Raw genomic sequence first — 27,896 nt, 5'->3', positions numbered from 1 at the left:
AGTCAAAAGTTTGGACATACCCACACTCATTCCAGGGTTTTTCTTTATTTTTACTATTTTCTACATTGTAGAATAATAGTTAAGACATCAACACTATGAAATAACACACATGGAATCATATAGTAACCAAAATATATTTGAGTTTCTTCAAAGTAGCCAACCTTTGCCTTGATGACAGCTTTGCACACTCTTGGCATTCTCTCAACCAGCTTCATAAGGTAGTCATCTGGAATGCATTTCAATTAACAGGTGTGACTTGTTCAAAGTTCATTTGTGGAATTTCTTTCCTTAATGTGTTTGAGACAATCAGTTGTGTTGTGACAAGGTAGGGGTGGTATACAGAAGATAGCCCAATTTGGTAAAAGACCAAGTCTATATTATGGCAAGAACCGCTCAAATAAGCAAAGAGAAACGACAGTCCATCATTACTTTAAGACATGAAGGTCAGTCAATCCGGAAAATTTCAAGAACTTTATTTAAGTGTTTCTTCAAGTGCAGTCGCAAAACCCAAAACCCTACTGGAGAACTTTTATTTGTATTGCTTTTAAATATTTTAAATTTATTTTTTAAATCTTATTAACACTTTGTTCTAGTTAGCTATTTGTGTAGGTAGCTATCAAGTAAACACAATGATATAGTTTCTATGATAAAACTGACTCTCATGAGGACCGCCACAGGAAAGGAAGACCCAGAGTTACCTCTGCTGCAGAGGATAAGTTCATTTTTTGATTTTAAAATATTTTTTATTTAACCTTTATTTAACCAGGTAGACCAATTGAGAACAAGTTCTCATTTACAACTCGACCTGGCCAAGATAAAGCAAAGCAGTGCGACAAAAAATAACGACACAAAGTTACACATGGGATAAACAAAAGTACAGTCAATAACACAATAGAAAAATCTATATACAGTGTGTACAAATGGAGTAAGGAGGTAAGGCAATAAATAGGCCAATAGTAGCGAAGTAATTACAATTTAGCAAATTAACACTGGAGTGATTGATGTGCAAGTAGAAATACTGGTGTGCAAAAAAAAGTTTATATAAACAATATGGGAATGAGGTAGGTAGTTGGATGGGTATTTACAGATGGCCTGTGTACAGCTGCAGCGATCGGTAAGCTGCTCAGATAGCTGATGCTTAAAGTTAGTGAGGGAGATATAAGTCTCCAACTTCAGCGATTTTTGCAATTCGTTCCAGTCATTGGCAGCAGAGAACTGGAAGGAAAGGCGGCCAAAGGTAGTATTGGCTTTGGTGGATGACCAATGAGATATACCTGCTGGAGCGCATGCTATGGGTGGGTGTTGTTATGATGACCAGTGAGCTGAGATAAGGCGGGGCGAATATGAAGCGAGGGCCAGCCGACGAGAGCATACAGGTCGCAGTGGTGGATAGTATATGGGGCTTTGGTGACAAAACAGATGGCACTGTGATAGACTGCATCCAATTTGCTTAGTCGAGTGTTGGAGGCTATTTTGTAAATGACATCGCTGAAGTCGAGGATCGGTAGGATAGTCAGTTTTACGAGGGTATGTTTGGCAGCGTGAGTGAAGGAGGCTTTGTTGCAAAATAGGAAGCCGATTCTAGATTTAATTTTAGATTAGAGATGCTTAATGTGAGTCTGGAAGGAGAGTTTACTGTCTAGCCAGACACCTAGGTATTTGTAGTTGTCCTCATATTCTAAGTCAGAATCGTCTAGAATAGTGATGCTAGTCGGGGGGGCGGGTGTGGGCAGCGATCGGTTGAAGAGCATGCATTTAGTTTTACTAGCGTTTAAGAGCAGTTGGAGGCCACGGAAGGAGTGTTGTATGGCATTGAAGCTCGTTTGGAGGTTTGTTAGCACAGTGTCCAAAGAAGGGCCAGATGTATCCAGAATGGTGTCATCTGCGTAGAGGTGGATCAAGGAATCATCCACAGCAAGAGCGACATCATTGATATATACAGAGAAAATAGTCGGCCCGAGAATTGAACCCTGTGGTAACCCCATAGAGACTGCCAGAGCTCTATCTGTTTCATTTTACTGTGGAGCCCCTAGCTTGGTGAACCAGGCGAGGCAGTCATTTGAGAAAGCAAGGCTGTTGAGTCTGCCGATAAGAATACAGTGATTGAAAGAGTTGAAAGCCTTGGCCAGGTCGACGAAGACAGCTGTACAGTACTGTCTTCTATCGATGGCGGTTATGATATTGTTTAGTACCTTCAGCGTGGCTGAGGTGCACCCGTGACCAGCTCGGAAACCAGATTGCACAGCGGAGAAGGTACGGTGGGATTCGAAATGGTCAGTGATCTGTTTGTTAATTTGGCTTTCGAAGACTTTAGAAAGGCAGGGAAGGATAGATATAGGTCTGTAACAGTTTGGGTCTAGAGTGTCACCCCCTTTGAAGAGGGGGATTACTGCAGCAGCTTTCCAATCTTTAGGAATTTTGGACGATACGAAAGAGAGGTGGAACAGACTAGCATTAGGGGTTGCAACAATGGTGGCGTATAATTTTAGAAAGAGAGGGTCCAGATTGTCTAGCCCAGCTGATTTGTACAGGTCCAGGTTTTGCAGCTCTTTCAGAACATCTGCTATCTGGATTTGGGTGAAGGAGAAATGGGGGAGGCTTGGGAAGTCGCTGCGGGGGGTGTGGAGCTGTTGGCCGGGGTAGGGGTAACCAGGAGGAAAGCATGGCCAGCCGTAGAGAAATTCTCAATTATCGTGGATTTATCGGTGGTGACAGTGTTTCCTAGCCTCAATGCAGTGGGCAGCTGGGAGGTGCTCTTATTCTCCATGGACTTTACAGTGTCCCAGAACTTTTTGGAGTTAGAGCTACAGGATGCAAATTTCTGCTTGAAAAAGCTAGCCTTTGCTTTCCTAACTGACTGTGTGTATTAGTTCCTTGCATATCGCGGGGACTATTCGATGCTAGTGCAGTACGCCACAGGGTGTTTTTGTGCTGGTCAAGGGCAGTCAGGTCTGGAGTGAACCAAGGGCTATATCTGATCTTAGTTCTACATTTTTTGAAAGGGACATGCGTATTTAAGATGGTGAGGAAATTACTTTTAAAGAACAACCAGGCCTCCTCTACTGATGGGATGAGGTCAATATCCTTCCACGATACCCGGACCAGGTCAATTAGAAAGGCCTGCTCGCAGGCAATGATGCAGGCAATGAAGCAGTGATCGCTGAGAGTCTGATTGAAAACAGCAGAGGTGTATTTGGAGGGCAAGTTGGTCAGGATAATATCTATGATGGTGCCCATGTTTTTAGATTCAGGGTTGTACCTGGTGGGTTCCTTGATAATTTGTGTGAGATTGAGGGCATCTAGCTTAGATTGTAGGACTGCCGGGGTGTTAAGAATATCCCAGTTTAGGTCACCTAACAGAATGAACTCTGCCCCCCATCTATCTTCAATCAATTCACATATTGTGTCCAGGGCACAGCTGGGAGCTGAGGGGGGTCTATAACAGGCGGCAACAGTGAGCGACTTATTTCTGGAGAGATGAATTTTAAAAATTAGAAGCTCGAACTGTTTGGCCATAGACCTGGAAAGTATGACAGAACTTTGCAGGCTATCTCTGCAGTAGATTGCAACCCTTTAGCAGTTATATCTTGACGGAAAATGTTGTAGTTGGGGATGGAAATCTGATGTGATGATAAGAGAGGTTGCATCTCTGGAGGCACTACTTATGCTAGGTGAGGTCACCGCATGTGTGGGAGGTGGGACAAAAGAGGTATCTGAGGCATGTTGAGTGGGGCTAGGGGCTCCACAGTAAAATAAAACAATGATAAATACCCTAAACAACAGTATAAAAGGCATATTGACATTAGAGAGAGACATAAAGCAAGGCATAAAGCAATCACAGGTTTGATTGGGAGAGCTAGCTAAGACAACAACGGGTAAGAAAACAATAGCTAATCAGCTAAGAAAACAACAACAGGTAAAATGGCGATGAATGGGCAGAGAGGGTCAGTTAACTACACACAGGGCCTGAGTTCGAGGCTGGGGCCGACAGGTAAACAAAATAAACATAAATGGAGTACAGTGATTAATGAACAGTCCAGCAGGCATCAGCTATGTAGCCAGGTGATCATAGTGTCCAGTCAACAGCAATAGATGAAACAGGGAAGCCGTTACTACGCTCGCAAGCGGGGACATGACGTTCCTAAAGTTTACAGGCCAGGGCTAACAGAAGCGCCGTCACCGACGTCCGACAAAGGCCGGTTGAGGGCACATCGGACGGAATTACGTCTTGATGGATTGGCGGGGCTCCGTGTCAACAAAGGGTCCAGGCCAATTGGCAAAAGAGGTATTGTAGCTGGAGAAATTTTGTTTGCTAGCCGAGAGATGCGCCTGGCTCGAGGCTAACTGGTGCTAGCTTCAGGACAAGGGCGTTAGCCACTATAGCCACTCGGTAGCAGCTAACTAGCTGTGATGATCCGATGCAAAGGTCCAGAGCTTACGGCAGGAATCCAGTGATGTAGTGGCTTCTAGTCATGTTAGTGAAGAGTCCGGGAGGTATCAGCTGTGTAGCCGAGTGATCATAGGGTCTGCTGAGCAGGCCGGGAGATGGGCCTGTCTCAAGGCTAGCTTCAGGGCTGGGCCACTCTGGAGTAATGGTCCAGAGCTTACGTCAGGAATCTGGTGAAGTAGTGCAGAAAAGCAGTCCGATATGCTCAGGGTTGATATTGCGCTGTGCAGACTGGCGGGTATTATCCAGGCTGAACGCAGCTGGTGTCTGAGCTAAAGGTAAAGGCCGTAGAGTTACCAGCCTCAGAAATTACAGCCCAAATAAATGCTTCACAGAGTTCAAACAACAGACACATCTCAACATCAACTGTTCAGAAGAGACTGTGTGAATCAGGCCTTCATGGTCGAATTGCTGCAAAGAAATCACTACCAAAGGACACCAAAAAGAAGAAGAGACTGGCTTGGTCCAAGAAACACAAGCAATGGATATTAGACTGGTGTAAATCTGTCCTTTGGTCTGATGAGTCCAAACTTGAGATTTTTGTTTCCAACCACCGTGTCTTTGTGAGGCGCAGAGTAGGTCAACGGATTATCTCTGCATGTGTGGTTCCCACCGTGAAGCATGGAGGAGGAGGTGTGATAGTGTGGGGGTACTTTGCTGGTGACACTGTCAGTGATTTATTAAGAATTCAAGGCACACTTAACCAGCGTGGCTATCACAGCATTCTGCAGCGATATACCATATCATTTGTTTTTCAACAGGACAATGACCCAACACACCTCCAGGCTGTGTAAGGGCTATTTGACCAAGAAGGAGAGTGATGGAGTGCTGCATCAGATGACCTGACCTCCACAATCACCCGACCTCAACCCAATTGAGATGATTTGGGATGAGTTGGACCGCAGAGTGAAGGAAAAGCAGCCAACAAGTGCTCAGCATATGTGGGAACTCCTTCAAGACAGTTGGGAAAGAATTCCAGGTGAAGCAGGTTTCCAAGCATGTGCCAAGCGTGTGCAAAGCTGTCATCAAGGCAAAGGGTGGCTATTTTGAAGAATCTCAAATATAAAATATATTTTGATATGTTTAACACTTTTTTGGTTACTACATGATTCCATATGTATTATTTCATAGCTTTGTTGTCTTCACTATTATTCTAGAATGTAGAAAATAGGAAAAATAACGAAAAACTCGAATTAGGTGTGTCCAAACTTTTGACTGGAACTGTCCCTGGGAGAGTTCAGTTGAGGGAAAACGGCCCCATACTGAACTGTCAAGCGGAAAACATGTAAGAAGACCTACACAATGTAGGTCCAAATCAAAGGCGTCCACATGCCACCGGTAAACGGTGCTCACATTGTGTGAACACCAGTAGCTGGACAGATTAAGAAGAGATGAGGAACTATTTGGTTACTTTGTCTGAGGAATGAAGTTAAATATAGGATCTGTGATGCCCTTTCTTTCACTCAAGACTAAGCTGCTTGGAATTGAAGGGTGTTGGAAACACATGACACAAACTCACTTGTGCATCCATGTAGATACACACATACAGTGGGGTCTGAAATTATTGACACCATTGATAAAGATGAGATAAAATAAATTATTAAAATACTGAGCTATATTGTATGCTCAAAATATTTGGTCCGGAGACTGAGGTGGCTATTGAATAATGTTGATTCTGTAGCCTATGGACCATTTCTTTGTGGATTTTGATTTGTGGTTGGGTTTATTGTCTTGCTGGAAGATCCACTTGCAGGCAAGTTTCAGCTTCCTGGCAGAGGTAACCAGGTTTTTGGCTAAAATGTCCTGGTACTGGGTAAAGTGTATGATGACATTGAATGACATTGACCTTAACAAGGGCCCCAGGGCCAGTGGGAGCAAAATATCCCCATAACATCAAAGATCCACCACTATATTTTACAGTGGGTATGGGGTTATTTCCTGCTCACGCGTTCTCATTTCGACGCCAAACCCCCCACTGGTGTGCATGGTCAAAGAGCGCTATTTTCATGTTATCCAGCAAATGTAAATGCCAGGACTTTACTAAACAGCATTTGGATAGGAACCACCGGTGCTTTGGTCAGATGACATGAAAATAGAGCTCTTTGGCTAGCCACACCAGTGGTGGGTTTGGCATCTAATTTGTTGTTGTTTTGAAGCTCATTTCCTGCAATTCTACATAGTTAAAAAATACTCCTTATATCTTTTATGTAGTATATGTTATGATGATAATAATAATGGATAAGGAAAATAAAGTCTAGACCCGATTTCCATGTTATTCCACTACATTTACATTTGAGTCATTTAGCACATACCCTTATCCAGAGCGACTTAGAATTAGTGCTTTTATCTTAAGATAGCTGGGTGAGACAACCACATATCACAGTCGTAGCAAGTACATTTTCCCTCAAAGTAGTTATCTGCAAAGTCAGTGCTGGTAGGAAAATACAACCTATATGGATCCTGCTAGGAGAAGGGCGCCGATTACAATCAGGAAGAGGAATGTAGCCAGGCCAATAGCCATGTAGGGAACTTTGGGAGGGAAAAAGGTAGGGTAAACGGTAAGATTGGATACATATATAAACCAAGATGACCACAAGTTACAATGTGTCATATGATGTGATATGGCAGAGATCTCCAACCCAAAATTAAATCTAGAATCGGCTTCCTATTTCGCAACAAAGCCTCCTTCACTCATGCTGCCAAACATACCCTCGTTAAACTGATTATCCTGCCAATCCTTGACTTCGGCGATGTCATTTACAAAATAGCCTCCAACACTCTATTCAGCAAATTGGATGCAGTCTATCACAGTGCCATCCGTTATGTCACCAAAGCCCCATATACTACCCACCATTGCGACCTGTATGCTCTCGTTGGCTGGCCCTCGCTACATATTCGTCGCCAGACCCACTGGCTTCAGGTCATCTATAAGTCTTTGTTAGGTAAAGCTCCGTCTTATATCAGTCACTGGTCACTATAACAACACCCACCCGTAGCACGCGCTCCACCAGGTATATTTCACTGGTCACCCCCAAAGCCAACACAACTTTGGCCGCCTTTCCTTCCAGTTCTCTGCTGCCAATGACTGGAACGAATTGCAGAAATCACTGAAGTTGGAGACTTATATCTCCCTCACTAACTTTAAGCATCAGCTGTCAAAGCAGCTTACCGATTGCTACAGCTGTACACAGCCAATCTGTATATAGCCCATCCAACTACCTACCTCATCCCCATATTTAATTGATTTATTTTCTGCTCTTTTGCACACCAGTATTTATACTTGCCACATTCTCATCTGCACATCTATCACTCCAGTGTTAATTGATCAATTGTAATCACTTCGCCACTATGGCCTATTTATTGCCTTACCTCCTTACTTAATTTGCACATACTGTATACAGATTTTCTATTGTGTTATTGACTGTACGTTTGTTTATCCCATGTGTAACTCTGTGTCGTTGTTTTTGTCACACTGCTTTGCTTTATCTTGGCCAGGTCGCAGTTGTAAATGAGAACTTGTTCTTAAGTGGCCTACCTTGTTAAATACAGGTGAAATTCAAAAATTGAAAAGATGGAGATTACTGTGAAATGGCTAAACTATGGGTGGTTGGGAGGCTACAAAATATGTTTTATTATTATAATTTATATCAACCCTCAATTAAATTATACATTTTCTTTCAGACGTGGTTTCAAATGCATGTGTATTTGGGGGTTAGGGTTTGGGGTTAGGGAAAGTAGTTTTTTCAATGGGAATCAATTGTTGGTCCCCAAAAAGTCCTCACAAGTATAGTAAGGCGTGTGTGGGGCTGTGGTTATGTAACTTATGGTAAATGTATGAGACAGGAAGAAGGTTTATCCATGCAGCTAAAATAATGGCGCTTCACTACCTCCTGAAGGTTTCTGATGGGGATTACAGTATTAAACAAGGATCCATTTAGTGTCAAAAAGTACACAACCCCCGCTCTTACTTTGTTTTATATTTAAAGCAAAATACTGTTGCAAAACTGTAGTACTTTGTGTCTTCATCAGAAATATATAACCACTGCTTTTATGATACACACTCATTCAGACACTCACACATATAGGCATAACCACACACCACTATAATTGTAGAGATGAAGGACAGCATGGGAAGTTGTTGGGAAAGTGAATGTGGCACCAGATCAAAGAGCACACCTCTGACTGTAGTGTATGAGTTGTGTTCATTGGGTAAAGGCATCCCTCACTCCAAAGCTGTGGGCATGGCCGTAAAGTCGATGCTTAAGATAACAAAAAATGTTGTGTGTGTGTGAGACGGGAGGAGATGTTTGATGCAAGCTAGTGAGTGAGTGAGTGAGAGTGAGAGACACTGTGACAGTGAGAGAGACTGTGAGAGTGAGAGAGATTATTCTCAGTATGTGCAGCAGATATTCGGTATTTGTCTTTGAAGTGGTCTCAGGTTTGTTCTTTAGTACCTTGTTGAATGACAGAATCTAGGTATTTTCTTGTTTTGCCTGTGTATGATCAGGTGTTAGAATCAAAACAGTCCTTAAGTGTCAACATTGACAGCCAGTGCGTGCGTGTGAGGAGGCGCCACAGATTAACTAAAGTAGTGGCCTGATTACTTCCAGACCCTTGCAGTCCGACAGTTAAATTACAGCTGCCTGTGGCAAATTGAGCAAATCATTACCCTGTGATTAACAGCCACTGTCTCCACAGTCATCACACACAGTGGCCTACTTGCAGGCCCATTCTGATTGAATGACCTTTATTTCTGCTTAGATCTACACTCATCTGCACTCATTCTCATTCTCCCCTTCACAACTCTCACTCCCTAAATCACACACACACACACACACACACACACACACACACACGCACACACACACACACATAAACCTCGGAGTGGGCTGGTCCCATGCTCCTGCCTGCTGCTTGATCTCCTCATGGCTTTTTAGAGAGTGCAGGACATCTGAGGATGATGATCACTGACCTACATGCTTATCTATAAACACAAAGCTCTGTGCTGTACAGTCTGTCCTCACGATGGAAAATAACATCCCATGTCCTTACCTATTTTGCGTTTGTTTTCTCATCTCTGGGGAAGTACAGACAGGAGCTCTCTCTTTGCCCACGACAAACCATAGAAACGTGGGCATCTCAACAAAACACACACACCTGTGGATATGCTTCGATCTCATCCACAGTGGCATACTTTGATACACACGTTGGACACTCAGAAAGAGGTGAGAAGTGTTGGGTGCTGTGAGAGTATAGAGAGTGTGTAGACCAGTCTCTCGGGGCCCGTCTGTAGTCTGACTCGGTCAGTCTGAGAGATTCAGCAGTACAGACAGAGGCCTGTGGAAACACTGTAGACTACAGGGATGAGCTCATTCACAGCTCTCAGCCTCAGATTTGACTATGTCCAAAATACCTAAGGAAAGGAGGACTAGCCAGCCAGCTATCCAACCCTATCTCAAACACAGCGAATACACTCATAGATCCACAATTTTGGCCCATTTTTTTTATTAATACGATCCAGCCCTGCATAGCTGACTTGCATAACACTGAGTGCTGGAATTATTGGAAGGATGAGAGAGAGAGAGAGAGAGAGAGGAGAGAGAGAGAGAGAGAGAGAGAGAGAGAGAGAGAGAGAGAGAGAGAGAGAGAGGAGAGAGAGAGACGAGAGAGAGAGAGAGAGAGAGAGAGAGAGAGAGAGAGAGAGAGAGAGAGAGAGAGAGAGAGAGAGAGAGAGGAGAGAGAGAGAGAGAGAGGAGAGAGAGAGAGAGATGAGAGAGAGAGAGGATGAGAGAGAGAGAGAGAGAGAGACGAGAGAGGAGAGAGAGAGAGAGAGGAGAGAGAGAGAGAGAGAGAGAGAGAGAGAGAGAGAGAGAGAGAGAGAGAGAGAGAGAGAGAGAGAGAGAGAGAGAGAGAGAATCTGATCTGATCTTGGCCTCTTTAGCTGGTCTTGTGTTCTCTGTCAAGTGCCTCAGATCACAGTGAAGAGGATTAGGGTGTAAACCCGGAATCTGGCCATTCCAACTTCAGGAATTCTTTGTCTTCGGGAAATCATTAAGACCAGTCAGGCCATTATAACTGGACTGATGGGCCGTTTTGTTCATTCAGAGCTTACGTCCGAACTCTGACCCCTGAAGAAGTGTGTGAGACAGGGTCATTGGGCTAGCTATGTGTCATGGGTTTCCTGTGCCAATACATTCTCATCAAATGAGCAGTTGCGTAAGTACAATAATCCAATAAGAAAATGTGTAAAAGAATAACTTACTGTTTGCCCAAACCATGGCTTATGGTTAGTACATGGTTAGTACATATAGAGGTAATACTGGGATTCATGATATTCACACTCTAAAGCTCTGTCACAATATTCCTGTCAAAACATGCAAGTGTAACAATATCCCAAATCATAACAGCTATTTTCCTATGTAAAACAAATAAATCACACTCTAAATAAAAAAAATATAATGTATGAACAATATTTCAGTTCATAACAATTTTCCAATGGTTTAGAAAAATAGCTCTGTCATGACGTTTGTATATAAACAGCTACACATTCTTTGGGACTATTAGTGTATTAATGTTGTACTGTTAGGCGTTTACTGCACTGCTGGAGCTGTGACCGAAAGCATTTCTCTGCACCTGCTTTAACATCTGCAAATGTGTGTACACGACAAATAAACATTGATTGAATTTTTTTTAATTTGACATCGTATCGTATCTGACAGTGTATCATTTGAACTGCTCTCTCCATACTTAATGTACTCCTTCACCGTGCTTCTTCTCTCATTGGCCACTGCTCACTCCGCCCAACAGCTCCACGTACAGCTCCGACCAACCCTGACTTCGAGTGACCACAGTGTACTGGCTAAGTTTACTCTAGATCCTGACCTCAGACCCCACCACTACTGCCCCTCTGTGTCTCAGCAGGTCTGACTGTAGAGCAGCAACACATAGCGTCTGGCTGATGAAGAGATGTTGTCCACTGGACCATACATTACCGTGTTACCATGGGGATGACAGGGTAGACCGGATGCTAGGTTGTTCCCTGGGACATGACAAACACCTAACTTTACAGAGAAACTAATATTCATGATGTGTTAGAAGAAGCCCACTTTCTTACCCCTCACCTACTCATATTGTATTTCCCTACTCCTATGCAGTATACTCTTCCTCTTGCACACTCTGTCAGTGGGATTCCTGAAGACGAATGGGATGCAGGAGCCAGGCCGGAGCTCCCAGTGCCCAGCCAGCATTCCACAGGGGATTAAGTGGAAAGACTTATATAAGCTCTGACGGTTCCTCATCTCCAGGGTTCCATATCCCCAGGAATCTGTGTTTCGGTTTCTCTTCCTTTGAAGAAGCAAAAGCACCTCCTCTCCTCTTTTCTCACACCAAAATAGAATTTCGTTCAGGTTACAAAACCAGCCCAAGTTATTTATAGTTGGTTCCACTGTCTGTTCTCCACATTCCAGTGAGACTTCTGGAACGATTAGTCTTCTATTCTGTGGTTGGATCTCTGGGGTAGTGTTTGGGAGGTTATTAAAGAGACAAACGGTGTACTCCTTTTTTATTTTTTTATTTTATTTTACACCCTTTTTGATCTTGTCTCGTCGCTGCAACTCCCCAATGGGTTCAGGAGGCGAAGGTCGAGTCATGTGTCCTTCGAAACATGACCCGCCAAACCGCACTTCTTAACCCGGAAGCCAGCCTCACCAATGTGTCGGAGGCCTGCAGGCGCCTGTCTGCAGGCCTGCAGGCGCCTGTCCCACCACAAGGAGTCGCTAGAGTGCGATGAGCCAAGTAAAGCCAAACCCTCCGCTAACCCGAACAACACTGGGCCAATTGTGCGCCGATCACGGCCGGTCGTGATACAGCCCCGGTCTGTAGTTATTGATCCCGGATCTATAGTGACGCCTCTAGCACTGCAATGGGAGGCCCACAAACTGTGTACTCTAATTCAATATTCTCTAGTGGAGTGGATCCTGAAAGAAGAGCTGGGTGCTGGTGATGAGTAATAAGTTATAGACCGGAATGTCTTTTGTTCTTCCTCATATTCTTTCCAGAAGGACAGTTTATGCTCATAATTCACTAGTTAGAGCTGAGAGACTGTGTGTGCGTTTGTATCTATGCCTTTAAAGCTTTGAGTCAGCGTGTAGCAACAGAGCAGAGTATTTTATTGGTTATTTCTCCTTCTTTGTCTCTCCTGCTCCTCTATTTCTGGCACACTAATTGGTGGTTAGCTGGTAGGTTAGATGCACCTCTGCACGTCACCTATTATGCACATCTCGCTGAGTTCCCCCTGCCTACCCAGCTACTCAGCATCGCCTCCCAGGTCCTACTGCTCTATTAGACCTCATTAAGAATGTTCCAGAAAGTCTACATCGGTCACTTCCTGTCACACTGCCTGTGCATGTTCTCACTGATCTACTTAACACAAACTATTACATTATCTCACTCGCACTCTCCCTCCCTCTTTTTCTCTCCCTCTCCTCTTCTCTCTCTCTCCCTCTCTCTCTCTCTCCCTCTCTCTCTCTCTCTCTCTGAGTAGCAGGGTTCATTGTGATACTAGAGGTCAGGGGCAACATCACATTAGTTGTAAATTGATAATGGATCTGGTAAATGGACCTAAAAGCTCTCTATTAGCTCTCTATTTCTGTTGTACCACAGATACCTGTTACTGTACGTTGTACCTGCACTCGCGAGGCTATTACAGGCACAGGGCTATTGCAGGGACAAACAGTCATAAACCATATACACACACTATGCATTTGTAGTAATAGGAGCAGACACACATTCATGCACAAATCCCAATTGTATCCCATTTTAAGTATTTAGGAATATTTAAAATGGCAGACAAAGTATTCACACCACTTGATTTTTTTCTCCACATTTTTCCGTGTTACAGCCTGATTTTAAAATGGATTAAATTGAGATTGTGTGTCACTGGCCTACACACAATACCCCATAATGTCAAAGTGGAATTATGTTTTTAAACATTTTTACAAATTAATTAAAAATGAAAGCTGTAATGTCTTTAGTCAATAAGTATTCAAACCTTTTGTTAAGGCAATCCTAAATAAGTTCAGGAGTAAAAATGTGCTTAACAAGTCACATAATAAGTTGCATGGACTCTCTGGACTGTGTGCAATAATAGTGTTTAACATGATTTTTGAATGACTACCTCATCTCTGTACCCCACGCATACAATTTTCTGTAAGGTCCCTCAGTCAAGCAGTGAATTTCAAACAAAGATTCAACTACAAAACCAGAGAGGTTTTCCAATGCCTCGCAGAGAAGGGAACCTATTGGTAGATGAGTAACATTTTTTAAAAAGCAGACATTGAATATATCTTTGAGCATGGTGAAGTTATTAATTACACTTTTCATGGTGTATCAATACTCCCAGTCATTACAAAGATACAGGTGTCCTTCCTAACTCAGTTGCCGGACAGGAAGGAACCCGCTCAGGGATTTCACCATGAGGCCATTGTTGACTTTAAAACAGTTAGAGTTTAATGGCTGTGATAGGAGAACTGAGGACGGATCAACAACATTGTAGTTACTCCATAATAAACCTAAGTGAAAAGAAGAAACCCTGTACAGAATAAAAATATTGGAAAAAATTGACCCTGTTTGCAAAAGGCACTAAAGTAAAACTGCAAAAACTGAAATTACCTTTATGTCCTGAATATAAAGTGTTATGTTTGTGGCAAATCTAACACAGCACATCACTGAGTACCACACATTCATATTTTCAAGCATGGTGGTGGCTGCATCATGTTATGGGTATGCTTATCATCAGCAAGGATTAGAGAGCTGTTGTTTTTTAATGATAAAAATAAACGCAAAAGAGCTAATCACAGGAAAAATCCTAGAGGAAAACCTGGTTCAGTCTGCTTTCCAACAGACACTAGAAGACAAATTCACCTTTCAGCAGGAAAGTAACCTAAAACACAAGGGCAAATTTACACTGAAGTTGCTTACCAAGATGATATTGAATGTTTCTGAGTGGTCTAGTTACAGTTTTGACTTAAATCGGCTTGAAAATCTATGGCAAGACTTGAAAATGGCTGTCTAGCAGTGATCAACAACCAATGTGACAGAGCTTGAAGAATTCTAAAAATAATAATGGGCAAATATTGTAAAATCCATTTGTGCAAAGCTCTTAGAGACTTACCAAGAAAGACTCACAGCTGTAATCACTGCCAAAGGTGATTCTAACATCTATTGACTTGGGAATACATATGTAAATACGATATTACGATATTTGCAAACATTTCTAAAAACATGTTTTCACTTTGTTTTCTACACACAATACCCCATACTGACAATCTATTTAATCAATTTTGAATACAGGCTGTAACGCAGCAAAATGTTGAATCAGTCAAGGTGTATGAATACTTTCTGAAGGCACTGTATGTCCTTCCTTAGATAAAACCATTGGCAGAAACTTTAACAGAAGATTCAATTCAATTCAACCTCAGTAGATGGACTAACATCATAGTTGCTTTACCTGTCAGAATATCTATTGTCAAAATGAATATTGCGACGGCTGAATTTCTGTAGTTCAATGCTTCCCTTGTCTCCCCCTTCTGCCTATTGGAATAAACTCCATAGTCCGGTTTCAAACTGTATTTGGCAAGGTAAGCGATCTCGGAGAAAATGAAAAAAACGTACAAAGAAGGAAAGACTTAGGAGGACTATTCATAGCTAACTTTAAATTGTATTTCCAGCCACTAGCATTTCGTCCCATCCTAAATCGGTTTAGACATGATTCTTCCACCCCTGGCTGAGTATAGAGAGAATGGTGCTGCCTATTGCCCTGAAAGACGTGGTCTCTACTGATATATCCCTTCAACAATGTCAATTATGCGTCGGTCCTATTATTGCTCACACAATCTTTATTTGGTGCAAAATTGACAAATGTAACGGGGATTTAAAATGACATGCCCATACTCCATATTTCACAATAATGCCTTGCTATTTGGAGGGTGGCCTTTTGCATCCTCCCAATGGTCCAAATGGGGAATCCCTACCCTTGCCCATATCATGGACAGTAAGGGTTTGAGAAAATTCCAAGATTTGAAAGATACATACACATTACCAGGCAACTCGTTTTTTCTATATTTACAACTTAAGCCAGCTATTCTGGCCTATGGAGTCCCTTGGGAAACCAAACTGCCAAACCATCCAATGATGGGATTTATAAATAAATAATCTGGGTTCCTGAAGGACTGATCTCTATAATATATATTTTTTTACACTTTTGGAAAGCTCATATTCTGAGCTAGCCATTATAAAAGTATGGCCCACAGATCTAAGAGATCTATTCTGAGCTAGCCATTATAAAAGTATGGCCCACAGATCTAAGAGATCTATTCTGAGCTAGCCATTATAAAAGTATGGCCCACAGATCTAAGAGAATCTGAACAACCTTTTAAGTGGAACAGACTGTATTTACACCAAGGAAACGTTTTAGGATTAAATTGGCCCCAACTACCAACTGTTCACTGTGTTCCCTAAATCAGGTAGGAACTTTCCTTCATATGACGTGGGCGTGCCCTGCAGTTAAATGCTTCTGGGAAAAAGTTACAAAATTCATCAGAGACAATTACTGCTGGCAGGCAGCACTGCCACGAAAAATATGTTGGCTCTTAGATGGCAATCACCTCACTCTCTCCCAATTTGCCAGTGGATACAGTTACTATTAGAAGTTATAACTTTATAATTATCAACAGTCAGAATGAATGGTACCAGTCAAGAAACAATTGAGGCCTGGACAAATATACTTGACTCTGTTTATTTGTATGTGTTTTTTCTTTTTTGCAATCTATAAAGCCCAAACGTACAAACAAAATATATACTGTATACAGTATAGAAAATGTTTACTGGGAATCAAAATGGCATGCCCATTCTCCAATATTTCAAAATGCCTTGCGATCTGGAGTGTGGACTTTTGCACCCCTCAATGGTCCAAATGTGTAATCCATAACCTTACCGATATCATGGACAGTAATGGTTTGAGAACATCATGTTTTGTACACTGAGTGGTTCTAAATTAACAGTTGTTTAATAGTTTGAAAATGCTCTTTCTGTGACATAGACTAACCAGGTGAATCTTGGTGAAATCTATGATCCCTTATTGATGTCACTTGTTAAATCCACTTCAATCAGTGTAGATGAAAGGGAGGAGACATGTTGTGGGATGGAGTGGGAGGTTGGATGGAGACATGTTGTGGGATGGGGTGGGAGGTTGGATGGAGACATGTTGTGGGTTGTTGGATGGAGGCATGTTGTGGGTTGTTGGATGGAGACATGTTGTGGGGATGGGGTGGGAGGTTGGATGGAGACATGTTGTGGGGATGGGGTGGGAGGTTGGATGGAGGCATGTTGTGGGATGGGGTGGGAGGTTGGATGGAGACATGTTGTGGGTTGTTGGATGGAGACATGTTGTGGGGATGGGGTGGGAGGTTGGATGGAGGCATGTTGTGGGATGGGGTGGGAGGTTGGATGGAGGCATGTTGTGGGTTGTTGGATGGAGGCATGTTGTGGGGATGGGGTGGGAGGTTGGATGGAGACATGTTGTGGGGATGGGGTGGGAGGTTGGATGGAGGCATGTTGTGGGGTTGGGGTGGGAGGTTGGATGGAGACATGTTGTGGGATGGGGTGGGAGGTTGGATGGAGACATGTTGTGGGATGGGGTGGGAGGTTGGATGGAGACATGTTGTGGGTTGTTGGATGGAGGCATGTTGTGGGATGGGGTGGGAGGTTGGATGGAGACATGTTGTGGGGATGGGGTGGGAGGTTGGATGGAGGCATGTTGTGGGGATGGGGTGGGAGGTTGGATGGAGGCATGTTGTGGGGATGGGGTGGGAGGTTGGATGGAGGCATGTTGTGGGGATGGGGTGGGAGGTTGGATGGAGGCATGTTGTGGGTTGTTGGATGGAGGCATGTTGTGGGATGGGGTGGGAGGTTGGATGGAGACATGTTGTGGGGATGGGGTGGGAGGTTGGATGGAGGCATGTTGTGGGGATGGGGTGGGAGGTTGGATGGAGACATGTTGTGGGGATGGGGTGGGAGGTTGGATGGAGGCATGTTGTGGGATGGGGTGGGAGGTTGGATGGAGACATGTTGTGGGTTGTTGGATGGAGGCATGTTGTGGGGAATGGGGTGGGAGGTTGGATGGAGGCATGTTGTGGGGATGGGGTGGGAGGTTGGATGGAGACATGTTGTGGGGATGGGGTGGGAGGTTGGATGGAGGCATGTTGTGGGGATGGGGTGGGAGGTTGGATGGAGACATGTTGTGGGGATGGGGTGGGAGGTTGGATGGAGGCATGTTGTGGGTTGTTGGATGGAGGCATGTTGTGGGGATGGGGTGGGAGGTTGGATGGAGACATGTTGTGGGTTGTTGGATGGAGACATGTTGTGGGTTGTTGGATGGAGGCATGTTGTGGGGATGGGGTGGGAGGTTGGATGGAGGCATGTTGTGGGGATGGGGTGGGAGGTTGGATGGAGGCATGTTGTGGGGATGGGGTGGGAGGTTGGATGGAGGCATGTTGTGGGGATGGGGTGGGAGGTTGGATGGAGGCATGTTGTGGGGATGGGGTGGGAGGTTGGATGGAGACATGTTGTGGGGATGGGGTGGGAGGTTGGATGGAGGCATGTTGTGGGGATGGGGTGGGAGGTTGGATGGAGGCATGTTGTGGGGATGGGGTGGGAGGTTGGGTGGAGGCATGTTGTGGGGATGGGGTGGGAGGTTGGATGGAGACATGTTGTGGGTTGTTGGATGGAGACATGTTGTGGGGATGGGGTGGGAGGTTGGATGGAGGCATGTTGTGGGGATGGGGTGGGAGGTTGGATGGAGGCATGTTGTGGGGATGGGGTGGGAGGTTGGATGGAGGCATGTTGTGGGGATGGAGTGGGAGGTTGGATGGAGGCATGTTGTGGGGATGGGGTGGGAGGTTGGATGGAGACATGTTGTGGGATGGGGTGGGAGGTTGGATGGAGACATGTTGTGGGTTGTTGGATGGAGACATGTTGTGGGTTGTTGGATGGAGACATGTTGGGGGAATGGGGTGGGAGGTTGGATGGAGACATGTTGTGGGTTGTTGGATGGAGGCATGTTGTGGGGATGGGGTGGGAGGTTGGATGGAGACATGTTGTGGGATGGGGTGGGAGGTTGGATGGAGACATGTTGTGGGTTGTTGGATGGAGACATGTTGTGGGTTGTTGGATGGAGACATGTTGGGGGAATGGGGTGGGTGGTTGGATGGAGACATGTTGGGGGAATGGGGTGGGGGGTTGGATGGAGACATGTTGGGGGAATGGGGTGGGGGGTTGGATGGAGACATGTTGGGGGAATGGGGTGGGAGGTTGGATGGAGACATGTTGGGGGAATGGGGTGGGTGGTTGGATGGAGACATGTTGGGGGAATGGGGTGGGAGGTTGGATGGAGACATGTTGGGGGAATGGGGTGGGAGGTTGGATGGAGACATGTTGGGGGAATGGGGTGGGTGGTTGGATGGAGACATGTTGTGGGGATGGGGTGGGAGGTTGGATGGAGGCATGTTGTGGGGATGGGGTGGGAGGTTGGATGGAGACATGTTGTGGGGATGGGGTGGGAGGTTGGATGGAGGCATGTTGTGGGGATGGGGTGGGAGGTTGGATGGAGGCATGTTGTGGGATGGGGTGGGAGGTTGGATGGAGGCATGTTGTGGGTTGTTGGATGGAGGCATGTTGTGGGGATGGGGTGGGAGGTTGGATGGAGGCATGTTGTGGGATGGGGTGGGAGGTTGGATGGAGACATGTTGTGGGTTGTTGGATGGAGGCATGTTGTGGGGAATGGGGTGGGAGGTTGGATGGAGGCATGTTGTGGGGATGGGGTGGGAGGTTGGATGGAGACATGTTGTGGGGATGGGGTGGGAGGTTGGATGGAGGCATGTTGTGGGGATGGGGTGGGAGGTTGGATGGAGACATGTTGTGGGGATGGGGTGGGAGGTTGGATGGAGACATGTTGTGGGTTGTTGGATGGAGACATGTTGTGGGTTGTTGGATGGAGGCATGTTGTGGGGATGGGGTGGGAGGTTGGATGGAGGCATGTTGTGGGGATGGGGTGGGAGGTTGGATGGAGACATGTTGTGGGTTGTTGGATGGAGACATGTTGTGGGTTGTTGGATGGAGGCATGTTGTGGGGATGGGGTGGGAGGTTGGATGGAGACATGTTGTGGGGATGGGGTGGGAGGTTGGATGGAGGCATGTTGTGGGGATGGGGTGGGAGGTTGGGTGGAGGCATGTTGTGGGGATGGGGTGGGAGGTTGGATGGAGACATGTTGTGGGTTGTTGGATGGAGACATGTTGTGGGGATGGGGTGGGAGGTTGGATGGAGGCATGTTGTGGGGATGGGGTGGGAGGTTGGATGGAGGCATGTTGTGGGGATGGGGTGGGAGGTTGGATGGAGGCATGTTGTGGGGATGGGGTGGGAGGTTGGATGGAGACATGTTGTGGGATGGGGTGGGAGGTTGGATGGAGACATGTTGTGGGTTGTTGGATGGAGACATGTTGTGGGTTGTTGGATGGAGACATGTTGGGGGAATGGGGTGGGAGGTTGGATGGAGACATGTTGTGGGTTGTTGGATGGAGGCATGTTGTGGGGATGGGGTGGGAGGTTGGATGGAGACATGTTGTGGGATGGGGTGGGAGGTTGGATGGAGACATGTTGTGGGTTGTTGGATGGAGACATGTTGTGGGTTGTTGGATGGAGACATGTTGGGGGAATGGGGTGGGTGGTTGGATGGAGACATGTTGGGGGAATGGGGTGGGGGGTTGGATGGAGACATGTTGGGGGAATGGGGTGGGGGGTTGGATGGAGACATGTTGGGGGAATGGGGTGGGAGGTTGGATGGAGACATGTTGGGGGAATGGGGTGGGTGGTTGGATGGAGACATGTTGGGGGAATGGGGTGGGAGGTTGGATGGAGACATGTTGGGGGAATGGGGTGGGAGGTTGGATGGAGACATGTTGGGGGAATGGGGTGGGTGGTTGGATGGAGACATGTTGGGGGAATGGGGTGGGAGGTTGGATGGAGACATGTTGGGGGAATGGGGTGGGAGGTTGGATGGAGACATGTTGGGGGAATGGGGTGGGAGGTTGGATGGAGGCATGTTGTGGGGATGGGTTGGGAGGTTGGATGGAGACATGTTGTGGGTTGTTGGATGGAGACATGTTGTGGGGATGGAGTGGGAGGTTGGATGGAGACATGTTGTGGGGATGGGGTGGGAGGTTGGATGGAGGCATGTTGTGGGGTTGGGGTGGGAGGTTGGATGGAGACATGTTGTGGGTTGTTGGATGGAGACATGTTGTGGGGATGGAGTGGGAGGTTGGATGGAGGCATGTTGTGGGGATGGGGTGGGAGGTTGGATGGAGACATGTTGTGGGGATGGGGTGGGAGGTTGGATGGAGACATGTTGTGGGTTGTTGGATGGAGACATGTTGTGGGGATGGGGTGGGAGGTTGGATGGAGACATGTTGTGGGTTGTTGGATGGAGACATGTTGTGGGGATGGGGTGGGAGGTTGGATGGAGACATGTTGTGGGGATGGGGTGGGAGGTTGGATGGAGACATGTTGTGGGGATGGGGTGGGAGGTTGGATGGAGGCATGTTGTGGGATGGGGTGGGAGGTTGGATGGAGACATGTTGTGGGTTGTTGGATGGAGACATGTTGTGGGGATGGGGTGGGAGGTTGGATGGAGACATGTTGTGGGGATGGGGTGGGAGGTTGGATGGAGACATGTTGTGGGTTGTTGGATGGAGACATGTTGTGGGGATGGGGTGGGAGGTTGGATGGAGACATGTTGTGGGGATGGGGTGGGAGGTTGGATAGAGACATGTTGTGGGAATGGGGTGGGTGGTTGGATAGAGACATGTTGTGGGTTGTTGGATGGAGACATGTTGTGGGTTGTTGGATGGAGACATGTTGTGGGTTGTTGGATCGAGACATGTTGTGGGGATGGGGTGGGTGGGTGGGTGGTTGGATGGATGGATGGATGGAGACATGTTGGGGGAATGGGGTGGGAGGTTGGATGGAGACATGTTGGGGGAATGGGGTGGGAGGTTGGGGGTGGAGACTTACTTATTTTCTTTACCAGCTACATTTATTGTTACTTTCTGGCTCTGTGGCATGATCATGGTGATCAATGCTTTGTGTTTGTGTACTTTATATGAATTTTTGTATTGTGCCTGTAGCCCCCCCCCCCCCCCAACAAGAAAACAACAAGATTAATAAAGATTTGGTCACAAAAAAAACATTAATAAAAATACACTTTCATATGCATTATTATGCATGCATAAGTAACACATAATTGTACAAACACACACACACACACTAATGTTAGGGCTTAGTTTTGGGGTAGATCTGTCCCAGAGTGACCTGAGAGGCAGACAGCATAGCGTTCTGCCACGGACATTTCATTCCACCAAGCTGTTGTCAGAGAAGCAGCACCTGGGCCGGGTTGGGCTGCTTGGTGCCGTGGCGTGGGCTCCGTGGCAGTGGAATGATCAACATCTCAACCACAGACTGTGTCCTGTCCTGGCAGAGCCAGCAGCCAGCTCCAGCTCCAGACCTGCGGCACTGTGTGCTTTGGCAACCAGTCAACCAGCCCTCTCACGCTCCACACAAGCTCCCTCCTCCCTCTCCCTCTCAAGCTCTACATCCTCCCTCAACCCCCATCACAGTACCCTCACGATACACATGCTGACACCCTCACTATAGCAGAATGACATGGCTATGATGCATCCCCTGGGGTTGTCAGTGGGAGTTTATCTGAACTGTGAGTCAGGCGTTCTAACCATCAATGTAGCTGGTTTGCATACGTTGGGGGGAGTTTATACTCGCTCGCACACACACGCACGCACGCTCGCTCGCTCGCTCACTCACTCACTCACTCACACTTTTTAAGTAGTTTTGCAAGATGCCTCTCCTGTGCAAGCCGTCTTACATCCATGTTCTTGTTTTGGAAAGATAAAGCCCACATCTGACCCTCTTTCTCTTCACACTGCTGTCCATCTGATAGGAGAGCTGGGCTGTTTTCCTATGAGCTAACCCAGCCGACTGATGGGGAAGTGAAAGCCACAGAGCGAGACGCTTTACATTCCAATAGCGAGCAACTGCTATCAACACACCCACTAGCGCTAAATATGATATCAGCTCTATTTGGAGGAGAAGGACCTAACAATAACCATTATATAACACAGATGAAATCCTGACAGTCCTGGCAGTGAGTCAGGTCACTCTGTGTATATTATCTCTGTGTTGATGTTGGAGTGCATGTGGACATATCCCACTCCGAAATAGATCGGACCAAAATACAACTGGCCTGCGCTGTTGACTTAAATTACAGATCCTACAGACTTCAGAGGGCGTTATGGGCGAAATCATCCCAATGTTAAAGTCGGTTTATTCATACATGGGCATAGACTCCAGTTCAGTTTTGTTTGGCGAGCTTGAACCGAAGAGATTTCTTCTGGAAGACGTTTTATGAATATTTAATGGAGATTTTTGCCTGTAGACACACTTGCACATAAACGGACACACACACACACACACACACACACACACACACACACACACACACACACACACACACACACACACACACACACACACACACACACACACACACACACACACACACACACACACACACACACACACACACACACACAATGCACTTATGTGCTTTCCCCCAAAGAGGGAAGGGGATCTTAAATGTAGTTATGTAAGGTTAATTTAAGTGCTTTGCTTTTGTTTCATGGTTTGATAGAAAACCCAGTCAGAGCCTGGCTGTCTGGACATTCTTATCTAGCAAGAAAACAGGCAGCTCACTTAACCATCGAAAGTTGTGCAATCTGCATTAAGAAAACAACAGAATGGCTTGGGCTGGTCTTCTCCAGATCACTGCAATGTACTGTTTTTAGACAATTATCTTGTTCTGTACATTGGGTTTACTGGGTTTATATTGGTTTGCTCTCTGCTCTGAGCTCACAGGAAGTCAATTCACAGGGTTAATCTTTTTTTTACATTTTTTATCCCCTTTTCACCCCAATTTTCGTGGTATCCAATCGCTAGTAATTACTATCTTGTCTCATCGCTACAACTCCCGTACGGGCTTGGGAGAGACGAAGGTCGAAAGCCATGCGTCCTCCGAGGCACAACCCAACCAAGCCGCACTGCTTCTTTAACACAGCGCGCCTCCAACCCGGAAGCCAGCCACACCAATGTGTCGGAGGAAACACTGTGCCCCCTTGGCTTGCGCGCACTGCGCCCAGCCCGCCACAGGAGTCGCTGGAGCGCGATGAGACAAGGAAATCCCTACCGGCCAAACCCTCCCTATCCCGGACGACGCTAGCCCAATTGTGCGTCGCCCCACGGACCTCCCGGTCGCGGCCGGCTGCGACAGAGCCTGGGGGCGAACCCAGAGACTCTGGTGGCGCAGTTAGCACTGCGATTCAGTGCCCTAGACCACTGCGCCACCCGGCAGGCCCTTCACAGGGTTAATCTGTTGGTCAGTAGTTGTCTTCCTATTAGGGAGGAAACAGAAGCTTCGAGCCCTGGACTCAGAGAATGATGGGACAGTAGTAGAAAAGTATTCCTTTGATATGGAGGCTTTGTTGGGCTGAACTCTGACCTCTAGGCTAGTAGTCTACACACGGTACATTTGGGAAGTATTCAGACCCCTTGACTTTAAAAAAATGTTGTTACGTTACAGCCTTATTTTTATTTAATTTTTTTTAACTGGTTTTTGCTTTATCATTATGGAGTATTGTGTGTGGATTGATGAGGGAGAAAAAATAATTTTATTTACTTTAGACCAGAGGTTGTAATGTAACAAAATGTGGAAAAAGTCAAGGGGTCTGAATACTTTACAAATGCACTGTATATAAGTGTTCCATTAGGAGAAAAAAAACCCAGATGATCTTATGTAAGTGTACTGTTTGGCAGTAGACCTGATGCTGTCGTCTGCAGTATGTAGCAGTATTCATCCCAGGTGTTTGTCTCTCTGAGCAGAGTGTGGATGTCTTCCTCATTTGGTTTCATGTTTGCTTTTGTATGTATTTTCTGTCTTAATACAACTGATCTTCTCATTAACCAATGGCAACCACATTCCATAGGGCAGCAGGTAGCCTAGCGCTTAAGAGCGTTGGGCCAGTAACTGAAAGATTACTGGTTCGCATCCCCAAGCCAACTAGGTGAAAAATCTGTCGAGCAAGGTACTTAACCCTAATTGCTCCTGTAAGTCGCTCTGGATACGAGCGTCTGCTAAATGACTAAAATGTTCATGTAAAATTCTTTAGCAGGGGGAGAGACGCAGGTGCAAGCGTTACCTACCCCTGCCCACCTAGCCAACGGCACCCTTTTGAAATGGGGCCACAGGGGGCTCCTGAGTCCCGCAGCAGTCTAAGGCACTGCATCTCAGTGCTAGAGTCATCACTACAGACCCTGGTTCGATTCCAAGCTGTATCACAACCGGCCGTGATTGGGAGTCCCATAGGGCGGCGCCCAATTGGCCCAGCGTCGTCTGGGTTAGGGCCTGGCCGGCGTAGGCCGTCATTGTAAATAAGAATTTGTTCTTAACTGACTTGCCTCGTTAAATAAAGGTTAAGTAAAAATAAATAAACATGAGGTTCTCTGTGGTAAATTAAAGGCCTCTTGTACTCCTTCTCCTGGCTTTACTGCAGTAATCTAGTTCATTCATTAGAAACTAGAAAACGTGTTCTGTTTCTGTCCATCTCTGAGAGACATGCTTGATGACTAGAATTCTGCATGATAGTGTAAATTCTCTCTCCCTCTCCCTCCCCAGGGTGTGGTAGTCCTGAGGAGCTGACTATGGAGAGGGCCCATACAGCAGTGGAGGGGGTGTTTGAGACCCTCAAAGAGTTGAGCCATGCCCGAGACCACCTCAAACAGTTCACCTCCGTCTACACAGCCAGCGATGGAGTACATCAGGTCAGTCAGTCGCACAACGACCCACAACTCAACAACGCCATCGGTGTTGGCGGTCGCCCTCACAGTCTAGGATTACATCAGACAGGCGTTCTGTGTTCGGAGGTGACTGTGGAACCCAATCCCTCACTAACACACCTCATACGCCTCCACAGCATCCTTCAGAACACATTACTGTTGTATTTTCTAGTAGTGAGTTTCTGTCCACAATGTACAGAATGTGGGGCTATCTCCATTTGTCTATTCAGCTGTTCAACTATTCATTCATTTTCTGCCCATACATACATCACAGGAGGTTTGTGACACCTTAGTTGGGGAGGATGGTCTCATGGTAATGACTGGAGCTGAATTCGTGGAATGGTACCAAATACATCAAACACATGGTTTCCAGGTGTTTGATGTCATTCCATTTGCATCGTTCTGGCCATTATTATGATCCGTCCTCCCCTCAGCAGCCTCCTGTGACACCAATAAAGTAGGTATCTCCACAGACTTAAGACAATTATTCTCCCTTTTCTTCTGCCCCCTTTTACACACACCCTTGTGAGAAATGACATTGCCATCAGTCCATTAATTTACCTGAAGCCACCTCCGGTAAATTGTGTCAGTTCCACAGCCTTCTGAATGAGTATCTCGCATCAGTGTCAGAGTGGCACATTGTCCCTGTATCTCTGTATCTTATGTAACACACAAACCGTCTTCCTCCTCTTCAGGGTGAGTTATTGTGTGTTTGGAGGAGGGCACTGCAAGCCGGCAGCCACACACACACTGTACCTGTGAATGATATATTCCATGATGTATATTGCGCTCCCATCTGCTTTTAATACCTCTGACATTACCTTCACACTTTTTTTGGAATTGTCTTGATTTTACACTCACAAAGAGTTATATATTATAATGTTTCATTCGGGTTATTGAAGATTCGAACCCCCGTCTGGTTATCCGCATTCTAGGTCTCTGTGTTCTGCTGGCACCAAACAGTGCCAAAGCAAGGAAGGAGAGAGGCATTTTATCATGTGTTCTTTCTTTCAGACACTTTAGACTCGTGTTCTTTTCCTCAGCGTGGAAGAACACGATGTCAAGTCTAACCACTGCCAGTGCTCGGGTTTCTTAGTACATCGGCTTGAGTACCTGCCTGCATACACTCATATTCTCTCACACTGTGCCACACTGAAGAACACACACACTCACGCTGGAGACAAAGGGCACATTGACCTAGACAGAGACAGATTTATGTGCAGATGTAGGACCTACCTGTTGTACACAATGACACGTAGTAATAATAGTTCAGTAGCTGGGTCAGAGTTACTCGTTTTCCTAAGTAATGGCACACTTCATAATAGGTCTCCACGGCTCTGTTTGTTCCTGTCTGTCAATCTCTATGACTGTCAGATGCACTAAAGGAGTGTGACGTGTTTTAAACGGATTTTGGGGGCCGGGGCCTTCGGAGGCAGGCTGGGAACATTGTGTGACTTTGGCCTGACAGAAATGTCTTCTTGCACAGAACACATTGTCACCTAAGTTTTTTACTAAAGAGTGCATCATGTAGGCCGACGTAATTTTTTCATAAATATGTTGCGTAAATCGTCATCTCCCAAAAAATAATCTGTCAAATTAACCAGTACGGTATGTGATTCCCATTGTAACATGCGCACACTGGCGTGTAGTTTTTCTTGCACACATTCTGTCACGTGTGTCTATACGTATTAGTTTTACTGAATAGAGCAGGAATTATATTACTCTCATAACTGAACATCACAGTGCGCACACACACACCCCTACTGCTATACACACCTTTTCTATTCATATACTGTCCATACTGTCTATACACACCATATATATAGATATATATTTCTTTATATGTGTAGATATATATTTCTTTATTTTTCGCTAGATTAGCCCGGAGGGAGGTAGAAGGGTAGCATATGACTGGGATGGACGGCTTGAAGAGGACACATCAGTGATTTCATTACCGCTATCTTGTCCATCTCAAGGTAGAGGAGTGGGGAAGTGAAAAGGGAAACTAAATTGACCGCAACAAGGAGATAATTCCAAGAAGACCTATCAATTTAGTCTATCTGCGTGCACGCACACACACACACACACACACACACGCACAACTCCCTTCTGAGAAGCGTAGAGAGGATATTGGTTTTGGTTTGAAGGTTGCAGTGGCATTGCTCGTCTCATATGAAATCCTATTTTTCTTCCATTGCTATAGTAACCACTCTCCCTGAGGAGTCTGACAAGACTCTTATTAATCCGGGGGCTAAACGAAGGTCCGTCTATTCGTCAGGAAGCGCTCAGCAAAATAACAAAGTGGGACTCCGGATCCTAGATCAACATTTAGTAGGCTGATTCAGCCTGAATTTAAAAAAAAAAATACAAATACAAGGCATATCGTAACTCATATCAACTAATAAAACCAAATCATTCTAACCTTCATTATACGGTTGT

At 45.7% G+C, this 27,896-nt stretch overlaps 1 protein-coding gene across 1 annotated transcript in view; it reads left to right on the top strand.

Moving 5' to 3' along the window:
- LOC129855386 (sec1 family domain-containing protein 2-like) overlaps positions 1 to 27,896 on the top strand; it is a 180,891-nt gene that overhangs the window by 140,508 nt on the left and 12,487 nt on the right. The window contains exon 6 of the mRNA XM_055923002.1: positions 25,297 to 25,442. Coding sequence (XP_055778977.1) covers positions 25,297 to 25,442 — 146 coding nt within the window. The remainder of the gene's footprint in view (positions 1 to 25,296; positions 25,443 to 27,896) is intronic.

This window comes from Salvelinus fontinalis, chromosome 5 (assembly GCF_029448725.1).
Source record: "Salvelinus fontinalis isolate EN_2023a chromosome 5, ASM2944872v1, whole genome shotgun sequence".
Lineage (NCBI taxonomy): Eukaryota > Metazoa > Chordata > Actinopteri > Salmoniformes > Salmonidae > Salvelinus > Salvelinus fontinalis.
Note: the sequence above shows the minus strand (reverse complement) of the source record. Positions and strands in the feature narration are given on the sequence as shown.